Raw genomic sequence first — 21,965 nt, 5'->3', positions numbered from 1 at the left:
ACATACAAATTATAGTTTATTTAACATCCAAACACTAGCTTGTGTGAAGCCGTGGTTCTCTTCACGCGTTTCTTTTGGCAAGTCGTAGCTAGCTAGTAATGTCATTCGACTTTGTCTGTCTTGCGTGAGGCCATGGCGGCCTGGGTCACCGATTAAAACCTAAAAATTAAAATAAAAAACGAAACTATAACAGCGAAAAAAATATGATGACTAAAATTATACTTTTCACGTTCCTCCCTTCATTATGAAATGTATCAAGGAGGAACATAAATTGACATACAGAACTATGTATCAATCGAAACGAATGAAAATCTTAACTGAATTAAAATATGCTTACCGTTTTCCCATCTTCACTAACTCTATTCAACCAATTAAATAGTATTTCTGCAAACTCTTCATTATAAAACATGTCACCTATTAATACTGCATCAAAATGGTCGCAGCTGGATCCAATGTAATTATTTGCATCTGTTTTAATACACACGGCGTTAAGTTCTGCGTTGACTTTCGAAGCAATAAGTGCATCTGAAAATAAAATTAGTTTTGATGTTTACAAAAGTTAGATATATTTTTTCTTTTCTTTGAAACATTTTTATTGACAATCAGCAGGAAAATGGAAATAGTTCATTCACCAGGATAGGTATCGAAGCCACAACCACCGCCCTTACACAAACCAACTAAAACTAACCAACGTCACAAGATAAAATTATCTGTTTGATTTGTATGTGACATTTTTGGAAATACTTACTTCGGAATTCAGAATAGATAGTATTTGAGTATCTTAATATATTCAGGCGCTAAGCAAGTCTGCTTAATTCCGTGACATACAAACATGTATGTATATCTTCAAGTTTTACGGAAATTAAGGCATATTGAGATGATCTTTATTCATTTTAATTAGAAATATTTCGACTTAGGCTAAAATCCAAATTTAATCAAAATCTGTTCAGTCGGTCCAGATAATTGGGCGGTCTTAATATTCGGTGCCCTCTATGTACCTTGCTATGTGGGACACAAAAATAGATTTTTTCTATAAAAAACACACACACACGTTGCTAGGGCAACGCATATTTCATGAATTAATAAACGTCTAATTTGTATATATTAATACGTCAATACTTAAAGCATGTAATGTTATATTTCAACTACATAGTATCGCAGGGGATGTAGCTCAGTGGTAGAGCGTTCGCTTTGCATGTGAAAGGCCCCGGGTTCGATCCCCGGCATCTCCAACTTTTTGCATTACTTTGATACATTTTTACCTCATTATATTATAATGTTATTTGTTTGCATTTTAAAACTTAATTTACTATTGTCAATAAAGTATTAATGTAGTAAAGTATGAATGTAGTTACTCTACATTCTGATAGATGGCGATAGTTGTATCTGTAACTGCAACACAATTATAATTTATCATATAATTATTTTTATTTAAGGAATGTTAGGAAAAATCGTTTTGTTTGAAGCGTTTCGTCTGGTGATCCCGAGCTATACAAAAGATAAAGATACTAACATTTATCTATATCATTAGCAACTGCTGTCTTAGCGCCAACCCTGGCCGCCGCAATAGCGCCGGCGCCGCAGCCGCAGCCCACGTCCAGGACTCGACGATGTTTTAATGAGTTTGGATTATCTAAAATATATCTGGAAACAAAAAAACAAGTAATAAATACTATAGATATTTTGCCTAGTGATAAGACACTCTGTTCCTCACTTGCCGCCAATTTTATTGAGACTACATGTTACGTGGCTGAATTCAACTTCGCGTTTTGTCTTGTTACCAGAGCGAGGAATTCAATAATTTATTCCTTCGATTTGGAATTGAACCCACAACAGTCGCGTTTATAACACACAGTGAAACATTTTCTATTTTTTATATTTAGTTAAAAATATGTACCAAGTAGGCTTAAGTAATATTACAATACTTCTGAACCAAATGTCGCCAACGTCCATACCACGTTGAACACACCGGTTCTCGTCCGATCACCGAAGTTAAGCAACGTCGGGCGCGGTCAGTACTTGGATGGGTGACCGCCTGGGAACACCGCGTGCCGTTGGCTCTTTTGCTAACATTCTAACTTTTTTTATAGAAAGACAAATAATAAAAAATATATTAAAGGTAATTTTAAAGGCTTTATGCATTTAGATAACATAATAAATCAGAATCACTAAATAAAATAAGATGTACTAAAAACGTCGCAACAACTATCGTATAATATACATATAGAACATACTAATCCGTTTACTTTACTTTTTTTTTCAGGGTAGACAGACGGAACATAATGTCAAGCTTAAGACACTCCGTTCTCCACTTTACGCCGATTTTTTTCGAGAGATCGGAGGAAGGAGGAAGATATTTACATATTGCTTCCTCTTCCTCTGTTTCATTACAATCCTCGTTAGAAGAGTACAGTAAAATATTAAACATTTCATTTCTTCGAGTGGGAATCGAACCCACAACGTCACATTTTCAGTGGCACGCTGCGCCACGACTGGCCTTGTGCAAAATTAGCTTGAGATAAATATAAGTTCTGAGAAAAATTTTATCAAATAATCTAGACGTTCTCGGAAAACTGTCCCATACATATAGATTCACGTTTATTGAACATTTATTTTACTTTATATATAACATTTTGGCCGATCTTCAATAATAATTTAATAAAAGCAAAATGAGCTTTATCGCAATAGAATTACAGTTTAAATTTGTAATATATAATATACTCCTACTGAAAGCCGTTACTAGTTTCGTCGAATATTAGTATAATTCATTGGGGTTTCCTCGAAAGCCTATCGAGATAATACTTAAGATTTTTATTTCATTCTTATACAGAAAAAACAATGAATCATACAAAAGTGTTGTATGGATTCATCTCTACGTTTTCTCCTCCTACTTTATACAGAGCGATAGGTTAGGCGTTAAAAAGTTGGCGGTGCGTGGAGAACACAGTGCTTTAACACTTTGCAATATGCGACAAAAAAGTAAACCTGATTAAAAATGTAATTATAATTAGACTATCTATTGAAATTGGTGAAGTCAAAGTCAAAGTCAAAATATCTTTATTCCATAAAAATGCTTAACATTCACTTGGACATGTCATAAAAGATAAAAAAAAAATGGAAAACAAAATAACCAAAAAAAATGTGCAATTTTGACTTGAAAAAAGCCCGTTCAAATGGTTGAGCTCATGAGAAGATACAGGCAAAGAAACTCATGGCCACTCTTTTTAAATGCCAACATTTGTTATAAATCACAATTAACAATTTTAACTTAGAAATAGAGCAACTCATTTCCAAACATCTTTATCGCGAACATAATCGTTAACAGAGTAATAAGCTTTTTGGCAGAGCCTGTGCTTTACCACTTTTTTAAATTTGTTCAGTGATAAATTAACCACGTCGTTTGGAAGTTTGTTATAAAAGTGTATACTTTGACCTACGAATGAGTGAGACACTTTATGGAGCCTAGAGAAGGGCACAGCAAGCTTATTTTTATTTCTTAAATTATATTGATGGAGGTCACTGTTTTTATTAAATTTATTAATATTCTTATGCACATATACTAAGTTGTCGTAAATATATTGGGAGTGTAGTGTGAGGATGTTAAAGTCTTTAAATTTATTCCTTAGTGACTCCCGTGGACCCATTTTATAGACTGCTCGGACAGCCCGTTTTTGGAGCACAAAAATGGTATCTATGTCAGCGGCACTACCCCAAAGTAATAGGCCGTAAGACATAATGCTATGAAAATAGCTGAAGTATACTAAACGCGCGGTGTCAACATCGGTCAGTTGACGAATCTTGCGGACAGCATACGCTGCCGAACTAAGTCTACCAGATAAAGTTTCTATATGCGGACCCCATTGTAACTTAGCATCTAATGTTATACCTAAGAAAACAGTTTCATTAACTACTTTAAGTTCCTTATTGTTCATCAAAACCCTGGTTTCTACTTGTTGCACATTCTTAGTAAAGAACCTGATACATTTAGTTTTACTACTATTTAAAAGCAAGTTATTGGCACTAAACCAGTGCAATATCCTAGAAAGAGCATTGTTTACATCGTCAATTTCCAATTGCTGTCTATTAACCTTAAAAACTAAAGATGTATCATCTGCAAACAACACCATTTCACAGATATCTCTCATAAGGTGAGGTAAGTCATTAATGTACAAAAGGAACAAAAACGGACCCAGAATAGAGCCTTGTGGCACCCCCAATGCTACAGGTGACCCGTGTGATAGTTTCCCGTTGACATTTACCTTTTGAATCCTATCACTTAAATAAGAAGTGAGAAGATCCAAAGCAATGCCTCTTATACCATAGTGGTGTAGCTTCCTGATAAGAGTTTTATGCTGCACACAATCAAATGCTTTGGATAAGTCACAAAACACCCCAAAGGCATCACGTGACTCCTCCCAAGCCGCGAATACACTCTCTAATAATTTGACCCCAGCATCAGATGTTGACCTTCCACGAGTGAAACCAAATTGACCTGTGTGCAGTAATTTATTTTTATTAAAATAAGTAAGAAGCTGACTGAGTATCAGCTTTTCAAAAATTTTACTAAACGTAGGTAGTACTGAAATCGGTCTGAAATTTGTGGGGTCTTGCGTACTACCTGATTTAAACAATGGAGTTATTTTACTATATTTCATCAAATCAGGAAACACTCCACAATCAATACATCTATTAAAAATTGTAACTAAATCAGGAATCAAAATATCAATTAAAGAATTTATGATATTAACTGAGACACCCCACAAGTTGGCTGTCTTTTTCATACTAATTGATTTGAAAGCTACACTAATGTCTGAATAATTTACATGACGGAAAACGAAACCATTATAAAATTCGGGAACATTGTCTTTAATTAACGATTCTGTGTGTGTGATCATAGTTCTCTCAATTTATTTAACTTTTAAGCAAAAGTTAACTAAACTGATTTTTGTATATGACTTGTTTTACACCACAGACTTTGGTCGTCCATGAAATATACTAGCGTTCTTAGGAACTTTGATAAATTATTTTTGTGTTAGAAATCCCATTTATCGAGGCAGGCTACAGGCTGTATTAGGTATATAGATATATGAGAACTTCATAGTTCACTTCATATGAATGACTAACTACAGTAACTTTAGATAATATAGTTTGTAGATCAGACCATATCAAACGAAAAAAACACTGTATGAATCACGCGGTAATTTAACTACAACGATAAATGAGCACTTCCTAGCCATCATACCTACTCGTATGTAGAGACAAGCAAAGTTCTTCAACATGTATAATAGTATGTTTTTATCAGCTTCACGCACGCATGTATCCTGCTCACAGCAGGGTAGGCAGAGGGAACCTAGCGTTAAGACCTTCCGGCATTGTGTGTTGAGAGACGCAACTAAATGCCGGGCTTGTGCCTTGGAGCCAAGGCGAAGAAATGACGATGAATATTGATAAATAATATATTTTTTATTCGAGTGGGGATTGAACCCGTAACAGTCGCGTTGCAGTCACACCCTTGTGCCCCTGCAACACGATGATTTATTATGTATATAATTATGAAAACATTTAACTCACCTTCCCACCGGGTAAACAAAAGAACCTAACGTCCATTCAAGGTTTTCTTCACCGTGTAATTTTACCGTTTTTAAAAGATACGTATTTTGAATATGAACAAATTACAATTTAAAATATCATATCAGGTTTAAGCTACTAATAATACTAAGTTAAAATGAAAACTAATATTCTCAGTATAGATAATCTTATTACCAGTACATACTGAATGTGGGTAAGATATTAATATTTTCATATAATTACATCGGCCAGATCCTGCTATAAGGTCATTGACCTCGATTATTCTCACATTATTATGTTTAATTACAATATAGTTTAAAGTTTACTTAAATCATCGTGACTCGGCAAGTCGGCACTCTCGTGCTGTAATACAGGTTCGTCTACTTCGGTGTTATTTGTGAAAGTTAGCTTTCTTAATAAAATTAGAGATATCGGGAGATATCATTTTATAGTGAACATTGTGTGCATCTCTGCGCGTCAGGACTCTGTCGGTTATGGGTTCGGTGTTGTCGGGTTCAAACCCGGGGAAGTAAATGATGTTCATTTCCTCATTGTCATAACAAAATAAAAGCGTGTTACTCGAAACGTAATTCTCAAAAATTGGGCCGAGGGTGGGGAACGGAATATTCTAACACTAGGTTCTCTGTGGACACCTACACTATACAGGGTGGAATTGTCAGCGCTTCTTTAAATGAAACCACAGTTTTAACTACTCTATAAAAGCCTAATATAATTCGGAAAAAAATTAATTCTCAAAAATGAAAAAGTTTTTTTTTCAAACAAAATAAATAATAAAATTATCGTTTTAAAATAAAACGCCATTTGTAAAGTATAACATAGGCACGCACACACTTACCTGTCAAAGCGGCAACGTCGCATACGTATGTGTGCGTGACACAAAATACAGGTATGGATAAAAATCGTGAAACGAAAAAAAAATCCTACGTCCAAACCGTTGAGGTACCTTGATTATTTTTTTTAATTCTGGGTTTGAAATATTTTACCCTATATGCAGTTTCAGTAAAAGAAGCGCTGCCTCTTCCACCCTGTATATGCGGGATACCGCGTAAAAATAAAAAAAATCAAATGTAATACTCTAGTTATTAAACAATAACTCAAAAATGTCGGGAAGGTCGATAGTGTAACGATATTACGTTTGTTTTAGTTTTATTAGCAGGTTGAGTGAAAACGATAAAAGGTACTCAAATTAGGAATGCAATACAATGCACTGCTTGCTTGCATTGTTTAATTGTATAATTATCTTTGATGGGTTTGTTGATACGTGATAAGAGATAAGTGATAACTACCATAACAAAGGTGACTAACGACGCCTGCAATGACGACTGTGTGGCGTGTGCCACTTCCAACGCGGCGCTCGAGGCGTGGAGCTACTGACGTGGTGCGCCTGCGTGCTCGAGCTGATGTAACATGTAGACTAGAGTAGACACGATTTTAAGATTTTTATTTTTCTATGATTATTATGGAATAAATAAAAGAAAATCTTATTTTTTTTATCTCTTTAGGGTTCCGTGGATAAGGAAAAAATAGAACCCTTATAGGATTACTTTGATATCGTCTGTCTAAAAAATAAAAAAGTCTAGTCTAGTCTAGTATCCCATGCATATAAAAATTTGACACGAAGTGAGAACTTACGTTATAAATAAATAATTGATGTCCTTTTAGTTCCTATTTTAGAGTAATTAAATGTCAGTTAGCGTGACCATAACAAATATGAGTAATGTCAGTCATTATAACAATTACATGAGGATGAGGTACCTCGTGTACTCGCGAGCTCCAGCGCGCGGGTCTCGTGACGTGGAGATACGGGTGCGCGCCTCGACTGATGTAATATAATGGCATGTTTTGTTAACATCTTGTTTAAATTACTTTTTTTAAGAAATAGAGAGGTCACTATGCTTCCTCATGCGGGTTACCGCGTGAAACTAAAAAAATCTATTTAATGTTTTTTTTCTGCAATGACACTTCGATCTTCCGTATGAATAAATTCCGTGTTAGGAAAACATCGCGGTTTTCATTTTGATAATAAGCATTATCTAAAGTATCTACTATCTAGAAATGAATGAAACAAGAAAATAACATAAATGTTTATAAATCTAAATAAGACTCGAACTCGCGACCATCACGCCTCTAGTTTTACATATCAAATAATTCCACATACATTGAACTGCGTCAACCGCATTTCCATTTAACCTGTAAGCCTCTGTGAGTCATTTCATCCCGGTAGGGGTAGTTCTTAGAGTTCACCCCGTGAGTCACACTGCGGGGTGGCTGTGGGGTGGTCTCACATACAAATGGAAACATGAACTGGAATTTGTGCTGTAGGCCGTTTTTCCTCGAGTTAGTACTTCGTAACTGATTCATATGGAAAACGATTTTACTGTAAAAAGGCAACGGTTGCGGATTCGATCCCCACTCAGGCTATTGCGAACAGTGAGATCTAATATTAATTCCTGAAACGCTATATTGTAATATACGTAGTATAACTTGTAATATAAGATAACCAAGGCACAGCTCTGAGCTCCTCACCGTTCAACCACCCCCATACAAACGCACAAACCATACCATGTGGTAGGTACATGTCATATAATCACAGATACACTGTAGTAAGAGCACGTGGTAGCCTCGGTGGTGGCCTCGGTCGTGACTCGTTACTGGCGACCGCCCTAGGTCATCTAAGGTCTGACCGATGAAACGCACTTATGCAACCATAAACACACGCGGTGAATCGTTCGCTGTGTTAAGAAAAATATTTAACTCTGCTCTCTCTAATAGGCATTAGTATTAAAATATATGCTTCTTAGTACTAAAATGATGGTGAAATATTTGCAATATAAATTATTACTATTATCAATATTATATATGTAACTATGTATAATAGCAGATGTGACCAAGTACTCGGTACTTGTTCCTGAAACTTGTGACTCACCGAAACTCGGCCAACTTACCAATACAAACGAATGTTTTTATGATTATTATAATTATATACTTATTTCATACATTTTATATGTGGAAAGTAAAAGATCTATTATAAGTAAAGTATTGTACTCTACATGGAGTCGATGCAGATTTTTTTATTTTACTTGTTTATATCAACATAATATTCCGAAACCGACTTGATTGGACCCTCTCATACTTTTAATAAATTTATTTATTTAATAAAATAAATAGAAAATCTTAACATTAGTATTTCTAACGGCTTTACAAGGCGACACTCCCAGGCACTCCAAATTATAAGGCCGGGGTCGAGGTCACGGCCGAGGTCGCGAGTTCAATCCATTGTAAACGAAAGAAATTAGCATTTTGATACAAACAATATAATTTTTGTATGTTATATATATTGTATATTTTCAAAGCGACCAGAGAAAAAAAAAAAAAATTGGTTGTGGAAAAATATAAAAAAAAAATGGTTGTGGAAAAATATAAATTTGACTTAGTATTATGTATTACAATTCGAGGAAATAAATATTTTAATCGTACATTTATTATATAGTTTTTACGCTACAAAATAATTTAATATATTTCTTTTTGAACCCTTTTAATTAAAATAAATAAATAAAGGTCTTAAACGAAAACGTTACCAAACAATTATTTTGTAATTATCATATGTATATACAATTAATTTAGGTTGTACAATAATATAGTTAGATTTTTCGAATTGTTTTATATCGTTGAATGGACCTAAAGCACCTTAGAAGCTTCGGTTCTGGTTCGGTTTTTAATATCACAATTCTTAATTCTATCAGAAAATTAGATAGCGCTTAATCTATCTAATAAACTATACCGTAAACCAAAAATAAGGTTTATCGTTTCAGATAAATCTTCTAACATTATTTGTACATTCATCTATATATATAAAAGGACTTGTCCTCACTGACTGAGGTAAGACGCACGCACAGCCGTAACCGCTGTGCGTAGAAACGTTAAATTTGGACAAAAGTTTACTTTCGTAATCTGGACATCCACTAAGAAGGGATTTTGAAAAATTTTAAACCTAAAGGGGTGAAATAGGGGTTCAAAGTTTGTATGGAAAAAAATATAAATCGGCACGGATTTTTATAAAATTTGAAATTTAGATTTTTAAAAGTATTTAATTGAAGAGGTGTTTCATCGTTTTCTAGAATTCTCCCCCTAAGGGTGCAAATAAGGGGTTGAAAGTTTGTATAGGTTTTTTTTAAATCGTCACCAATTTTTATAAAATTTGAAATTTAGACTCTTAAACGTATATAATTAAACACATGTTTTATGGTTTTCTAGAATTCACCCCCTAAGGGTGCAAATAAGGGGTTGAAAGTTTGTATGGGAAAATTCTTAAATCGCCACCGATTTTTATAAAATTTGATATTTAGACTTTTAAAAATATTTAATTGAACATATGTTTCATGGTTTTCTAGAATTCACCCCCTAAGGATGCAAATAAGGGGTTGAAAGTTTGTATGGAAAAATCTTTAAATCGCCACCGATTTTTATAAAATTTGAAATTTAGACTCTTAAAAATATTTTATTGAACACATGTTTCATGGGTTATTAGAATTCACCCTTAAATACGCAAGCGAAGCTGCGCGCGTCCGCTAGTATCTTTATAAAAACAAAAAAAATATAATCTGTGATTCACTGTGATAAAATCCCAAACATTCTTACATGACTCATATCTTTTTTCCTTTTCTTTTATACACAAATTTAATGCTATCTCGCTTTATTGTTACGCCATCCCTCTTTAATGCTTGGATTTTATTTTCCATCTCTTTCTAAGGCTCTACGCTTGGAATGTAAATTACCTTTCTTCTATCTCCCGAGAATTGGTCTATATTTATAGTTCACCCAATTTTTTAAAATTATATTTAAATATATTTACAGTTTCACGCTGTGTCATGCATATAGCAGGGTAGGCAAAGAGAATCTAGTGTTAAGACACTCCGTTTCCCACGCGCCGTCCAGCTTTCGAGATATTGCGTGTTGAGTGGCGGAACTCAAAGATGCTTTACTTTTTTATCAGAGCGACGCAATGAAAATAACTTTCCCCCCGAGAATCAAACCCGCAACCGTCGCGTTTCAAGTCACATGCCGTGCATGATCGACGGCCACTAAAAATATCGTGTTATTAATTATTGCTTGATTAAAAAAATATATAAATACAATGTTATGAAAATTATTATCAAATGTCAAAGATATGAATTCTACGAATCGTATACGATTAAATATTTTGACAAATAACGATTTAAAACTAAATATTTCCTTAATGTTTATTTTGAAAATTGGCTAGTTTAGGAAATCCCACAGATAATGCTAATAAATAAGCTTAGACAATTTAATTAAATTGTTAATTTACATATTTAATGGAGGAAAAACAATGTTTAGGCGACAATAATAATACAAAATATTCTTGTTTATATATAAATGAGAACTTGCTTAATAGATTATTGCAAAAATATATTATGTTAAACTTCACTATTTATAACTACGATGTTTTTCAATTATATTTAGCAGGAATTTGTCTTAGAGCTAATTGTAAAGATTTGGTATGAAGTTTTCATGAAAAAATATTCATTGTTTGATTTCTCCTAAATATTACAATGACAGAACCTGTTGTTGACTTTAATAAAAAACATAATCGCGTCTATAAATAGAAACGTAAAACCCACAAATGCATGACTCACTCTTTGAATGAAGTTCCATGACCATATTTTTGAATAAAAGTAGCTTCTATTTCTAAGATAATAAAGTTGATTATTTTTTAATAATAATATCTAGAGTGGTATGACATTGTGATACATAAGATATTCATTGATAAATATTTTACTATTAAATTACAATGAAACCTGTTTTAATTCTTTTTTCTCTATCTAATACTTGCCATTTTTTATTTTTTTATTTTCAACTTGTTCACCAATGTTTATATATTAAGGGACACTTAAAAGTCTTTAAATTGTAAAAAACTACAGTTATGTTATAAGTAGGTAGTTATATATTGAAAAGATTAAACAAAGAACAGTATTTGTAGAACATTTTATTGTTTTGCGTATTATGAAGGGCTGATCTAATAGTGTCGTTTACTTATAAACAACTCATTTAATCCGATCAGTAGTTCCTGAGGTTAGTGCGTTCAACAACAAACTCCTCAGCTTTGCATATTTTATTGCATAATTATTGTTTATTCAAATAAATATTTCTTGTAAAACAATTGACGTACATAGATACATAGGTACTTGGAATAACATTAGACGGGTAAATATAAATATACAGTAGGTAGATCTTCACGCTGTATCCCGCTGGGCAGGCAGAGCACACAATATCGAACATGCAAGATATTCTTTAAAGAAATAGAAAAGTAGGGAACGGAGTGTCTTCAGAACCTAATGGTGGTTTCCTCTGCCTACACTGCTGCTGTATTTAAAAAATCCGATTTCTTATAATATATATTTTCTCTATTCGTAGTTACTATGCGACTTACAATACCGGTAATTACTTATTCCTCAAGTTAAGCGAACTATTTTCCTTGTTTACTAAATTTGCAAGTAACCGCAACGAGGTTATTTAAAGACCTCGTTATGTAGATTTCTGTGTATTTCTATATATATGATGGACATATTTGTTCTGTAAATATAAAGTAGCAGCACCGCGATGATTTACAGTTTGATTCCCATTTGGGGGACACTTTAGTCTTACACTTAAGCCTAAGCTTCAATCTAGAGTTAAGTATTACAATGACGAAATATGATTATCCCGTGATTTGCGAATAATAATGTGGAAGATATGCGGACATGCAGTGGCGGACTAAGGGGGGGGCGGCGGGGGCGGTCCGCCCCGGGCCTCGGGTCCAGGGGGGCCTCCAAATGGTGCAAATTCCCTTGATCAAATCTAAATAAGCCCTTGAAAAAACGCATAGTATCTACTTAACAGGAAGTTTGAGGTTGGAGGGGGCCTCCAATAAACAAATAAATACAGGGATTAGTGCAGCCTGTACCGGTAGTTTACATTATATTAATTAAAATTACTTTTATCTTTCTAATGTTCATTTAGGTTGCATGTGGTTCCAGTTTCGTAGTTTTTTACTTCAAGTTCCTAGGGCCTCCAGACCGACGTCATTTTATAAAAGTTTGCGTACTCACTAACCTGAAAGTGGGGCCCTTCCAGAAGTAGCGCAAAATAAAGGTACATCTCTATCTGGGAGGATGATTGAGCCATCAGATCGGTTTGGGTGCTTATAAGGGGTCTTAAAATAGTCCATAAATAATATATGTAAAATTATAGCGTAATTTTTCAAAGTGGTTTTGGAAGTTAAATGGCAGTTGCTCCATTTAAAAACCGCCATCCGCTAATATGGAACGCAACAACGTGTCAAGTACGAACACTGCTTAAAACGCTAGTACCCAGACAGAAACTCCGCTTTGCAACGTGGAATATTGGCTCTCTAACCGGACGACGCAGAGAACTCGCAGATGTACTTATAAGACTTCGGGTCCAGTGTGCTTTCCTCCAGGAAGCTTGCTGGAAGGGCAATAAGCCTCGCAATAACGGACAGGGTTACCGCCTTATATACACCGGGTCACCCTCAGGTAAAAACTGTGTGGCAGTAGTTCTTTCTGAAGAGCTTCAGAACTGGCTTCTTGAAGCTGATGGTCGCTGCAATAGCTTGATGCATATAAGGGTGCTGATAACAGGGCGCGAACTAAGGGCGTAACTACAAACTAAATTAGTGCCTATGCGCCGCAGGCCGGCTATAGCGTGTCCAAAAAAGAGTCATTCTGAAAGCAGAATGAAGAGGTTCTACTTGCTATACCGTCTACCGAAATGGTTGTTTGTTGTTGGGGAAGATTTGAACAGTCACATCAGTAAGGCTGCTGAGCCGTATGAACATGTTCACGGGGGTTTTAGATACTGACTTCGTAATACAGAGGGAGAAAATATTCTGAGAACCTATATTGCGTCTGATCTGGCCGTCGCGAATACGTTCTTCCAAAAGAACCTTCAGCACGAGATTAATGCCAAGAAGAAGTAGAAGAAGTATACGTATTTTGTCCCAATATTAAACAATCTTTAGGACGTCTGGCAAGAGTAAAGCCTACGTAAAGGGTTATAATATTTTTTTTTACATTTTTCTCAAAAATATATTTAAATACGAGCGTTTTTACTTTAACGTAGGTGAGCGTGTACCTTAAATTGGCGCTATCTTTGAAAGGGCCTCACTTTCATGTTAGTAAGTACGCATACTACCACTCTTACCTACTTATTAGACTAGTAATCTTCAAAATTTCAGCTTTACTAAAATGACGTAGGTCTACTAGGGTCCTGGGATCTCAGTCTATTTTATTTTACACGCGGAACTATTATTACTATAGCGTGTGAACTTGCTCATGATGATAAATTATTATCTATATTGGAAGTAAGCTTATGATGGAAGCTTCAGATGACGCTCTGGCTGTAGTCCTAGATAATCTGGTAGAAATTTACAATGAATTTGAGAGTGATCAGGTTTTACATCTAGAGCAGATGATCTGCCTCCACCTGTACCTATCTATCGAATGGTAGTAATAGAGAATATCAGTGTTCGTAACATTCTTATTTCGGTTTTGATACAAATTTCTCTTTTCTTCCATACGTTATTTACACGGATGATAGCTTCTATTGTTATCCCAATTCGTCTTTTTATCTCGAGGACATGAGGATTTTTTTTGCTAAATTCTACTACATGTACTTTTGATATTTAGTATTTTAATTTTCTATGTGTATGCAAGTCTAACTCAAACATTAATTACAAGATGTAAACTAAGTAAGCATACACACTAATTTGTACATGAAAAAAAATTTGATTTATAAAATTTTTTTACACGGGGAGGTCGGGGGGGGGGGGGGGGGTGATTCGAGTGGCCTCATTCAACGACACCGCCCCGGGCCTCCGACGGGGTTAGTCCGCCACTGCGGACATGACAAAAATATTTGGACACAATCATTGTTATTTTTCTTAGATAAGTGTAATTTTCAAGGAATTACACAAAAAAGTAGATGACATTTATCTACTAGATATTGCGTCAAGCACTTATAACAGCTCGGCGTATTGATTTGCGTAATTAATTTATAGATACATAACATATAGTTATAGTTATAGTATATAATCAAAATATAAAGTTTATAAATAAATCCTACTAATATAAAAAAAGTGAAAAATTGTGGAGTCCATCCTCACACTTCTTCTAAAACAACTGAACGGATATAGGTTAAACTTTACAGTAATAATACTTGCACATCAGAAAGTCGCAATTTGTGTAATAATTTTGTGTAATTTGACTAAAATAAGTTTAAGCGGGCGAAGCGTGCGTGGGTCGCTACTATTATAAAAGCTATTGAATAAAGACAAAATAATTGTCCATTATTGAGATAATCTGTGATCTTGAATAAAAAAAACCTCCTCAAAAGGCCTCAAAACTGCGTAAGTAATATTTCCCAAATCCCACTTTACCATATTACTTGTAAATACGCGTTTTCCTCCTCGATGCATATTTATAAGAACTAAGATACGTGCGTAGATACCAAGGCTGAGCGCGGCGGCAGGTGCGGGAAAAAACAACGGAAATAAAACTTAGATCTGGTTAGTGGTAGACTACCAGTACTGGTGCGTAGGTACTGGTATATTTTATTTTGCGTCACTAGAGGCTAAGTAGTTTTTAGATGCACTAAAGTTATTTGTTTGTAAGAGAATTATTTGTAATTATTATATAAATTTATATTAAATTAAAATTCGTTTTTGATTACTGCAAATAAGAATGTGAGTTTTTACGTCGTCAACATCACACAACATCTTAACTGTCTTAACACTAGATTCACTCTCCATTGAACTTTATATTTTATAATATTAATGTACCTCGATAAGTTACTTACCTAGCAGTAGCCTGACCCCCCGGCCAGTAGAATCCCCAAAAGGGGTCAATAAATGGTGAACTTTCTACAGGCGAAGACCAGAGCTCACATGAAGGTGTGATCAGACGGAGAACCAACTCAGGAGTCAAGTGACGACGGCTTGGTAAAGTGTGCTTCAGGAAGAGCTTAGTAAAGTCTTTCAGCATTTTGGTTCTGAAAAACAAATATGGCGTTAATGTTTACTATATTATCATTCCACTGAGTTTTTAAATGGGCTTATATCTTTATCCCTTATAGGAATTGGAAGGGGGTAGGCATAGAAAGTTATGCCACTCTGTTCCCTATATTCTCCCGATTTTCTCGACGAGACTCAATGCGTGAATTGTCTTGTTACCAGAATCATCATCATCATCATCATCAGCCTGTCTTCGTTCACTGCTGGACATAGGCCTCTCCAATGGCACGCCACTGAGCTCGATCTTCAGCTCCAGTTACCAGAATGCGGAAATAAAAATAATTAATTTCCTCAATTGAACCTACAACCGTTGCGCTTATAGCAAAACGACGGTCCATTGATATTGTCGGATAAAACTAATATATTTATATGGAAAGAAGAGAAAAGAGTGCCTTATCACTTAGTTTTCTCTCTTTATCCTATAACACGCAAAAAATAATAAACCAAAACTGTAAATAGTGTCCTATATTAATAACTAACTTATACGTCAAATTAACAAAACTTTCCTTCAACACTAACGGTAGCTTGAACTCATTTCAATTGTATACAACTTCGCTACATTATAAATCGTAATTTTTCCGTATCTCATAAAAAACGTCACTGACTGATCTAGATTTCAACTAGTATCTAACTAATTCTAGAAAGTTTTCTTTGGAAGTTTTATTTTAGAGAACAGATCCGTCTTCCTGCGTATGTTTTACTTATAGGAAGAGGCATTACGAAATGTCTATTGTTATTATATCTCTCGTATTGGCTTAAAAGCGGAGAATATACAAAAACATTTTTGATGGTCGTGAGTTCAGATTTAATTTCCTTTTAGCAGTGTTAGCAAAGTGACAAATAAAATAACAAATGTAAATATTATTTTAATAAATAAAAATTAAAAATTTTAATCATTTAGTAAAAAGAAAAAGCGAAACGAGTCATTGTTCAGGAGTGTGAGTTCAGGAGTGTGTGACGCGACGGGTAAAGGGTTCGATTCCCACTCAGCATCATTCCTCATTATATAATATTTTAAATTCTTGGCTCTGGTAACGAGGCAAAGGGCGATGAGTATTGCCACTAAACACGCAATGTCTCCAGAATTGTAAATTGGAAAAATCAAGAAGTGAAAGTGCCTCAATGGAAACGAAGTATTTTATCACTAGTTCCCTGGTTCCCTCTGCCTACCCTGTTACGTGAGAGATACAGTGTGAAGCTAAAGAAATAAGTTAAAAAGTTTTATCAATAACTCTTGACGTGGGTAAATATCCAAATTTCTTATAAAAATCCAAGTAACGTGTATTTTCGCTCAACACACTGAAGCGTATCAATAAATATGAAATACTCGCGCTCGTATTGTAACAATCAATTAAATTTAACGACGGCTGTTATCTCAGTTGTGTTTACATTGTGAGCTTTGAAATTCCCACTTGCAAATAAACAAACGTTCTAACTATCAATAATAACCCTATTATAATTTATTTGGGATGTCGCTCTTATCATGTGGAAAAGCCAATATTGTTGTTATGGCTAGACACAAACTCTATGTTTTTTTAATTAACTTTTATTAGGTCGCCTTGTAACTATATAATAAAAACTAAGAAACTGAATTTGACCTACTCGTGATAACGGTATCACTATAATACTTGCCAATTGTACGTAGCTTAGGTGACGATACAACAACATGATGTCATCGAGCTGGTCTGATGATGGAGCCAGAATCTGCATAGTGGATCTCTTCAGAGATCTTCTATGTCACTTATATATACTTTATAGTTTATCTTATTATATTTATATTTATCATCGCCCGCAACTTTTTTGCATGGACTTTGATACGTAAAATTGAAAATTCCGTTTCTTCCTCTTCTAATTCTTTTTTAGTACTCTCCTAGGGAGAGGAAGTTTTATATATACCTAATACAGATTACGAGATCGCTGTTGTTAAGTTCGTCGAATGCCTATAATTTCATCAGAATATCTGGTAATTTGACACTGGTTATTTTAATTTGCGGAATATTGTTTATCAGTGTTTTGATTAAAAATATTATAATGATTGTTTTAAGTTCAGGCTTGCGTGGCTTAGGTCAACCAATGCGTAAATATTAATTTACATGTGAGTTTTATGATAAAAAAAATGTAAACAATTTAAAAGCTACTAAAAATTCAGAATATTTCGATTTATATAGATTGTAAACATTTGTTTGTACCTACATAGGTAGGTACTCGTATCTAAAATATTTAAATAATCTAAATACTGTTTGTTGTATAAAATAATTTGTTTTACAAAGAATTATGTAAAATTTTCTCAACATCTTTATAATACCGTTAGGTATACAAATTTATATTTTCCAATTACATAAAAGTCTATATTACATTATAATACTTTTTTGACTAAAAAAAACTTTTATGTTTGGTCTTATTTCACATAGTAAAATATTTCAGACATCAATTTAAATCCAAAATAAAGGATAAATTAAAACACAAAATCCCTCTTTTCCCGCACAACAGATTAATTAGACAGCCGCCATACCTATTGTTAAGACACTCGATTTCCGATTTTCCGCAGAATTTTGAACACATCGCGTGTTATGAGGTGTGTGTTTGTTCTACGCTGCATTTTGTTACGACATTCCAGGAATTAATAAATTTAATTAAGGATTAATTATTATTTTAAAATCTGTTAAAACGCGGAAAATAAATGTTTTCCTAAAATACATAACATGCACAGGTTTATCATAATACGAGTGAAATACGCAATTCGTTCAGAGAGACGTCGGCGAGTGGCACAGTGGGGCGTTACGCCGGTCGCATGCGCGTGCGCATCCAGATCTTATCATATGGGCTTATTTACGCCTTTCTATAAAAATACGTCCAAATAAAAATAATTTTATTAAAAAATATTTATTTACGACATGATTTTATATATATAATTTTTTTATTATTAAAATAATAGAATTGATAATTCGATTGAAATAGATTGAATTCGATAGTATTGATTAAAATCAATTTTATCGAATTCGCAACGAACATGATTGTAATGTTTTTGTTTTTAATATCAATTGTTATTTTGCAAGTACATGCTGTCTACAGAAACACAGTTTTGTCTGTACCATTAGTTAAATAAAAAAAATGTTGAAAATCCATTCAAATATATTTTAAGCATTAATGTAAATTTCTAAGAAATAAAGACTTGCTTGAAGGTGTTTGATGTCTATGACGACGGCCTCACATGACTCAGTAATGCGCACTTGCTAATAATAAATTCATCTATTTTTAGTATAGGTAAGTATGACAAGATAAGATAATTTACGAACTCGTAAATAAAGATATGTTACCTGTATTTCTTAACAAAATGGTAGTAAGTATATTATTTTATTGTTTTATATGATTCGTTTATTCACGCTACATCTCGTATGTATATACCTTCTGCGTACCCTGCTATAGGTATCTATAGCAGGGTACGCAGAAGGGCTTTAGAGTTAAGATACTCTGACCAATTTTGAGACTGCTTGTTGAGTATCGGAACTTAACGACGAATATATCTTGTTACGAGAGCGAGGGAATTAAAATACTTCATTCCTCTAAATGAGAATCGAAAGCACAACAGTCAGACGCTCTGCCGCTGCGCCACGGCGACCTCCCACCTACATGCTCCATTTATTTAGATAAACAAAGTGTCTTAGCACTAGGTTTCCCTACCGTGCGATAACAGAAAAAAGGTTTTATTGGGTTATATAGGTGAAGGTTTTATTCATAATCTATTTCAATAACTCGTTAAATATATAAAGTTCAACGACCGTCTAGAGGTTAGAGACGTGCGCTTCGAGCCTAAATTTTTTGAACCCATAAGTAGAAACGTAGACAAAGGGACTTTCATCTTAAATTTGTTGGTAAAAATAACCGAAAATAACATCTGGTAAAGTTTGATTTATTGCTACCGTTACATTTGTGTATACTTAGTTTAAATATTATATAGCTGAGGTTTGTTTGGTTGAACGCGGTTATCTCAAGAACTACTAGTTCGAATTTAAAAATAATTTTGTGTAAGATAGTTTTCGTTTATGAAGGAAGGTAAAACTTTAGTAATTCTTAAAACAAGTAATTGTGAACTAGAAGAGACACACAGACATTCTCTTAAGGCCCCCATAAATCCGGATATGTAACACTTGTAAATTTTATGTTTACGGATTTATAAAATAGTGATTACGCAGCTCTTTAACCTAACGTTGAATCGTTAAAATTAACGGCTTCAATGTGTAAACGTTTGATTATTCTGTATCCTGAAGGAACACGTGTTTTATCACCGTTTATAATACTTGAAGGTTTAGATATTTATATAAGTAACATAGAGAATCCTTAAAAATATTTTGTTTTAATATTTTACAAAAAATATAATATATCACTTTTGAAAAAGTCAGTAGGTATAAGTCCAAAATGGATGACGATTTTTTATGATTTAACTTGTTCATTAGATAGCTCTTGGAATGATTAAAAATATTAGAGAGAAAAGTTTGAGTGACTGTAAATACGACAGGCTGTAGGTTCGTACCCCACTAGAAGAAACGACTCTTTTCATTGACAATTTTAAAAATGAAAACCGTTCTGGAAAGAGCGGCGTTGAGTTCTTCCACCACGAATGCCTCCAGAAATCGGCAAAAAGAGGGAAGCGGGGTTTCTTAACACTAGGCTCCCTCGGCCTACTTGCTATGTGAGTATAGTGGTACAGCATTATAATATTAAGCTGCGCATTTTTTGTTTCAAAATTTAAAACGTTATCTCCATATACATACAATATCTTAATTATATATCAAATAACTGGTCCCACATAAGCCTCTAAAGAAATGTGCTAACAAGTCTCATTTCATATCTAACGTAACTTTCCACACCTCAAAGTGGACCAATGGGCTCGCTTCATACATTTTATATGACGTATTTATTAACCTTGTGTTACTTTAGTGCTAAATTTTTTTGTTGCTTACGTAGACTAGTTACTAATGTATTTTATATATTGAAAGCTTTTATTTTGGGAGTTTTGTGTTAGGACTCTCTGTTTTATTAAAACATAGGCAAGGAAGAATCAAAATAAATAATTTTTGATTTCAAATGTATTATACTTTTGTAAAGAATATCGACTTTGTGTTTAAGTTAGGTTCTTATTTAGATTCCTAGTTACTACTAGTTTAGTACTTTGTCAAAAGATCCAAAACCGAACGTGTCCCATGGCAGGTCCCCATAATATATTAATGTAAGAGAAATTTGACACTTCAATTAAATCCCCAATCGTCACGTCCGCGTAGTAACCCACATTCATATTTAACGCAAGCTAATGACATTACCATTTACCGTCACACGCGAGACATCAGGCACGTATGTTTGTTTTCATATTGTGGATCAACAATATCATATATTTGCATTCATTATGCAGAAGAACATGCTCAGAATGACAAAGAAGATTTAGTTGTAAGAGAGACAGAGGTAAACCTTGGTTGATCTTCGGAAACACAGTATCGATGATACTGGAGGAAAACCACGTAAAAATTATAAGGATCCCTCGAAGAACTTAATGCGAGGCCAAAAAGGTATGCAGAGACCGAAGAGCTTGGGGTTCCGTGCTCTCTGGCCACGTGAAGTTTAAGTAAAATTAACAACTTTGCCTGAATATAAATATGAAGTCCCATACAAATCTGTTCTATTGGCAACAATACTATGACGAGCTACTGACCTACTCTACCTATCCTTATTTAGGCACTGTAGGTGCTTATTATTAAGACTTTTTAGAATTACAGAGAAAAGCACAACTCCATGATAAAAGGAAGAAGAATTATACAAAGATTAAAAATTTTCTAATATGTAAAAGAGTATTCACAGAAAGATTTACAAACGCAAACAACTAAATAAAAAACATCAAATACAATTTCATTAAAAACATGAATGAAACGCATTTCATGAAACAATTGATAACCAACGCCTCGTGCACACTCGTCACAGCAGCGTTTATTTGATTGTATATAAAATTGTATCCAATTTAAACGTGTTAACGGGAATACCCGTGTATGCAATGCGAGTGTTGCCAGACGGCGCATATATATTTATATTTACAAAATAAGAACGGAGTGTCTAAGCACTTAAATAAAAAGGCATTAAGTTTTCATGCATTCGTAGGAAATAGAAAAAATATTAAAAAATATTCTTCAATGTAGGCTGAGGGAATGTAGTGCTAAGAAACTGCGTAGCATTTCATTGAGTGCCGGAAGGGAAACCCAACTCCTCGCTTTGTCTAACAACCTTTACAGTCTCTTGGTGCGTA

The 21,965-nt window shown here is 34.1% G+C and overlaps 1 protein-coding gene and 2 non-coding genes across 4 annotated transcripts in view; 2 read left to right on the top strand and 1 right to left on the bottom strand.

Moving 5' to 3' along the window:
• Nucleotides 1-3: 3 nt before the first annotated feature.
• The window catches only part of LOC146535037 (electron transfer flavoprotein beta subunit lysine methyltransferase-like), a 35,215-nt gene continuing 13,253 nt past the window's right edge, over nt 4-21,965 (bottom strand). For both annotated transcript variants that reach the window (XM_085191368.1, XM_085191367.1), the window contains exons 2-5: nt 15,463-15,654; nt 1,514-1,644; nt 338-525; nt 4-159 (exon numbers count right to left, since the gene is read on the bottom strand). In XM_085191368.1, coding sequence (XP_085047494.1) covers nt 10-159; nt 338-525; nt 1,514-1,644; nt 15,463-15,647 — 654 coding nt within the window. In that variant the 5' untranslated portion in view covers nt 15,648-15,654 and the 3' untranslated portion in view covers nt 4-9. The remainder of the gene's footprint in view (nt 160-337; nt 526-1,513; nt 1,645-15,462; nt 15,655-21,965) is intronic.
• On the top strand, nt 1,161-1,232 carry TRNAA-UGC (transfer RNA alanine (anticodon UGC)). Its single transcript has one exon. It is a non-coding gene; the product is annotated as a tRNA-Ala (tRNA).
• LOC146535038 (5S ribosomal RNA) lies at nt 1,942-2,060 on the top strand. Its single transcript, XR_014878385.1, has one exon. It is a non-coding gene; the product is annotated as a 5S ribosomal RNA (ribosomal RNA).

Source organism: Heliconius melpomene, chromosome 10 (genome assembly GCF_056956725.1).
Source record: "Heliconius melpomene rosina isolate 202511_hmr_F chromosome 10, ASM5695672v1, whole genome shotgun sequence".
In the NCBI taxonomy this organism is placed as follows: domain Eukaryota; kingdom Metazoa; phylum Arthropoda; class Insecta; order Lepidoptera; family Nymphalidae; genus Heliconius; species Heliconius melpomene.
Note: the sequence above shows the minus strand (reverse complement) of the source record. Positions and strands in the feature narration are given on the sequence as shown.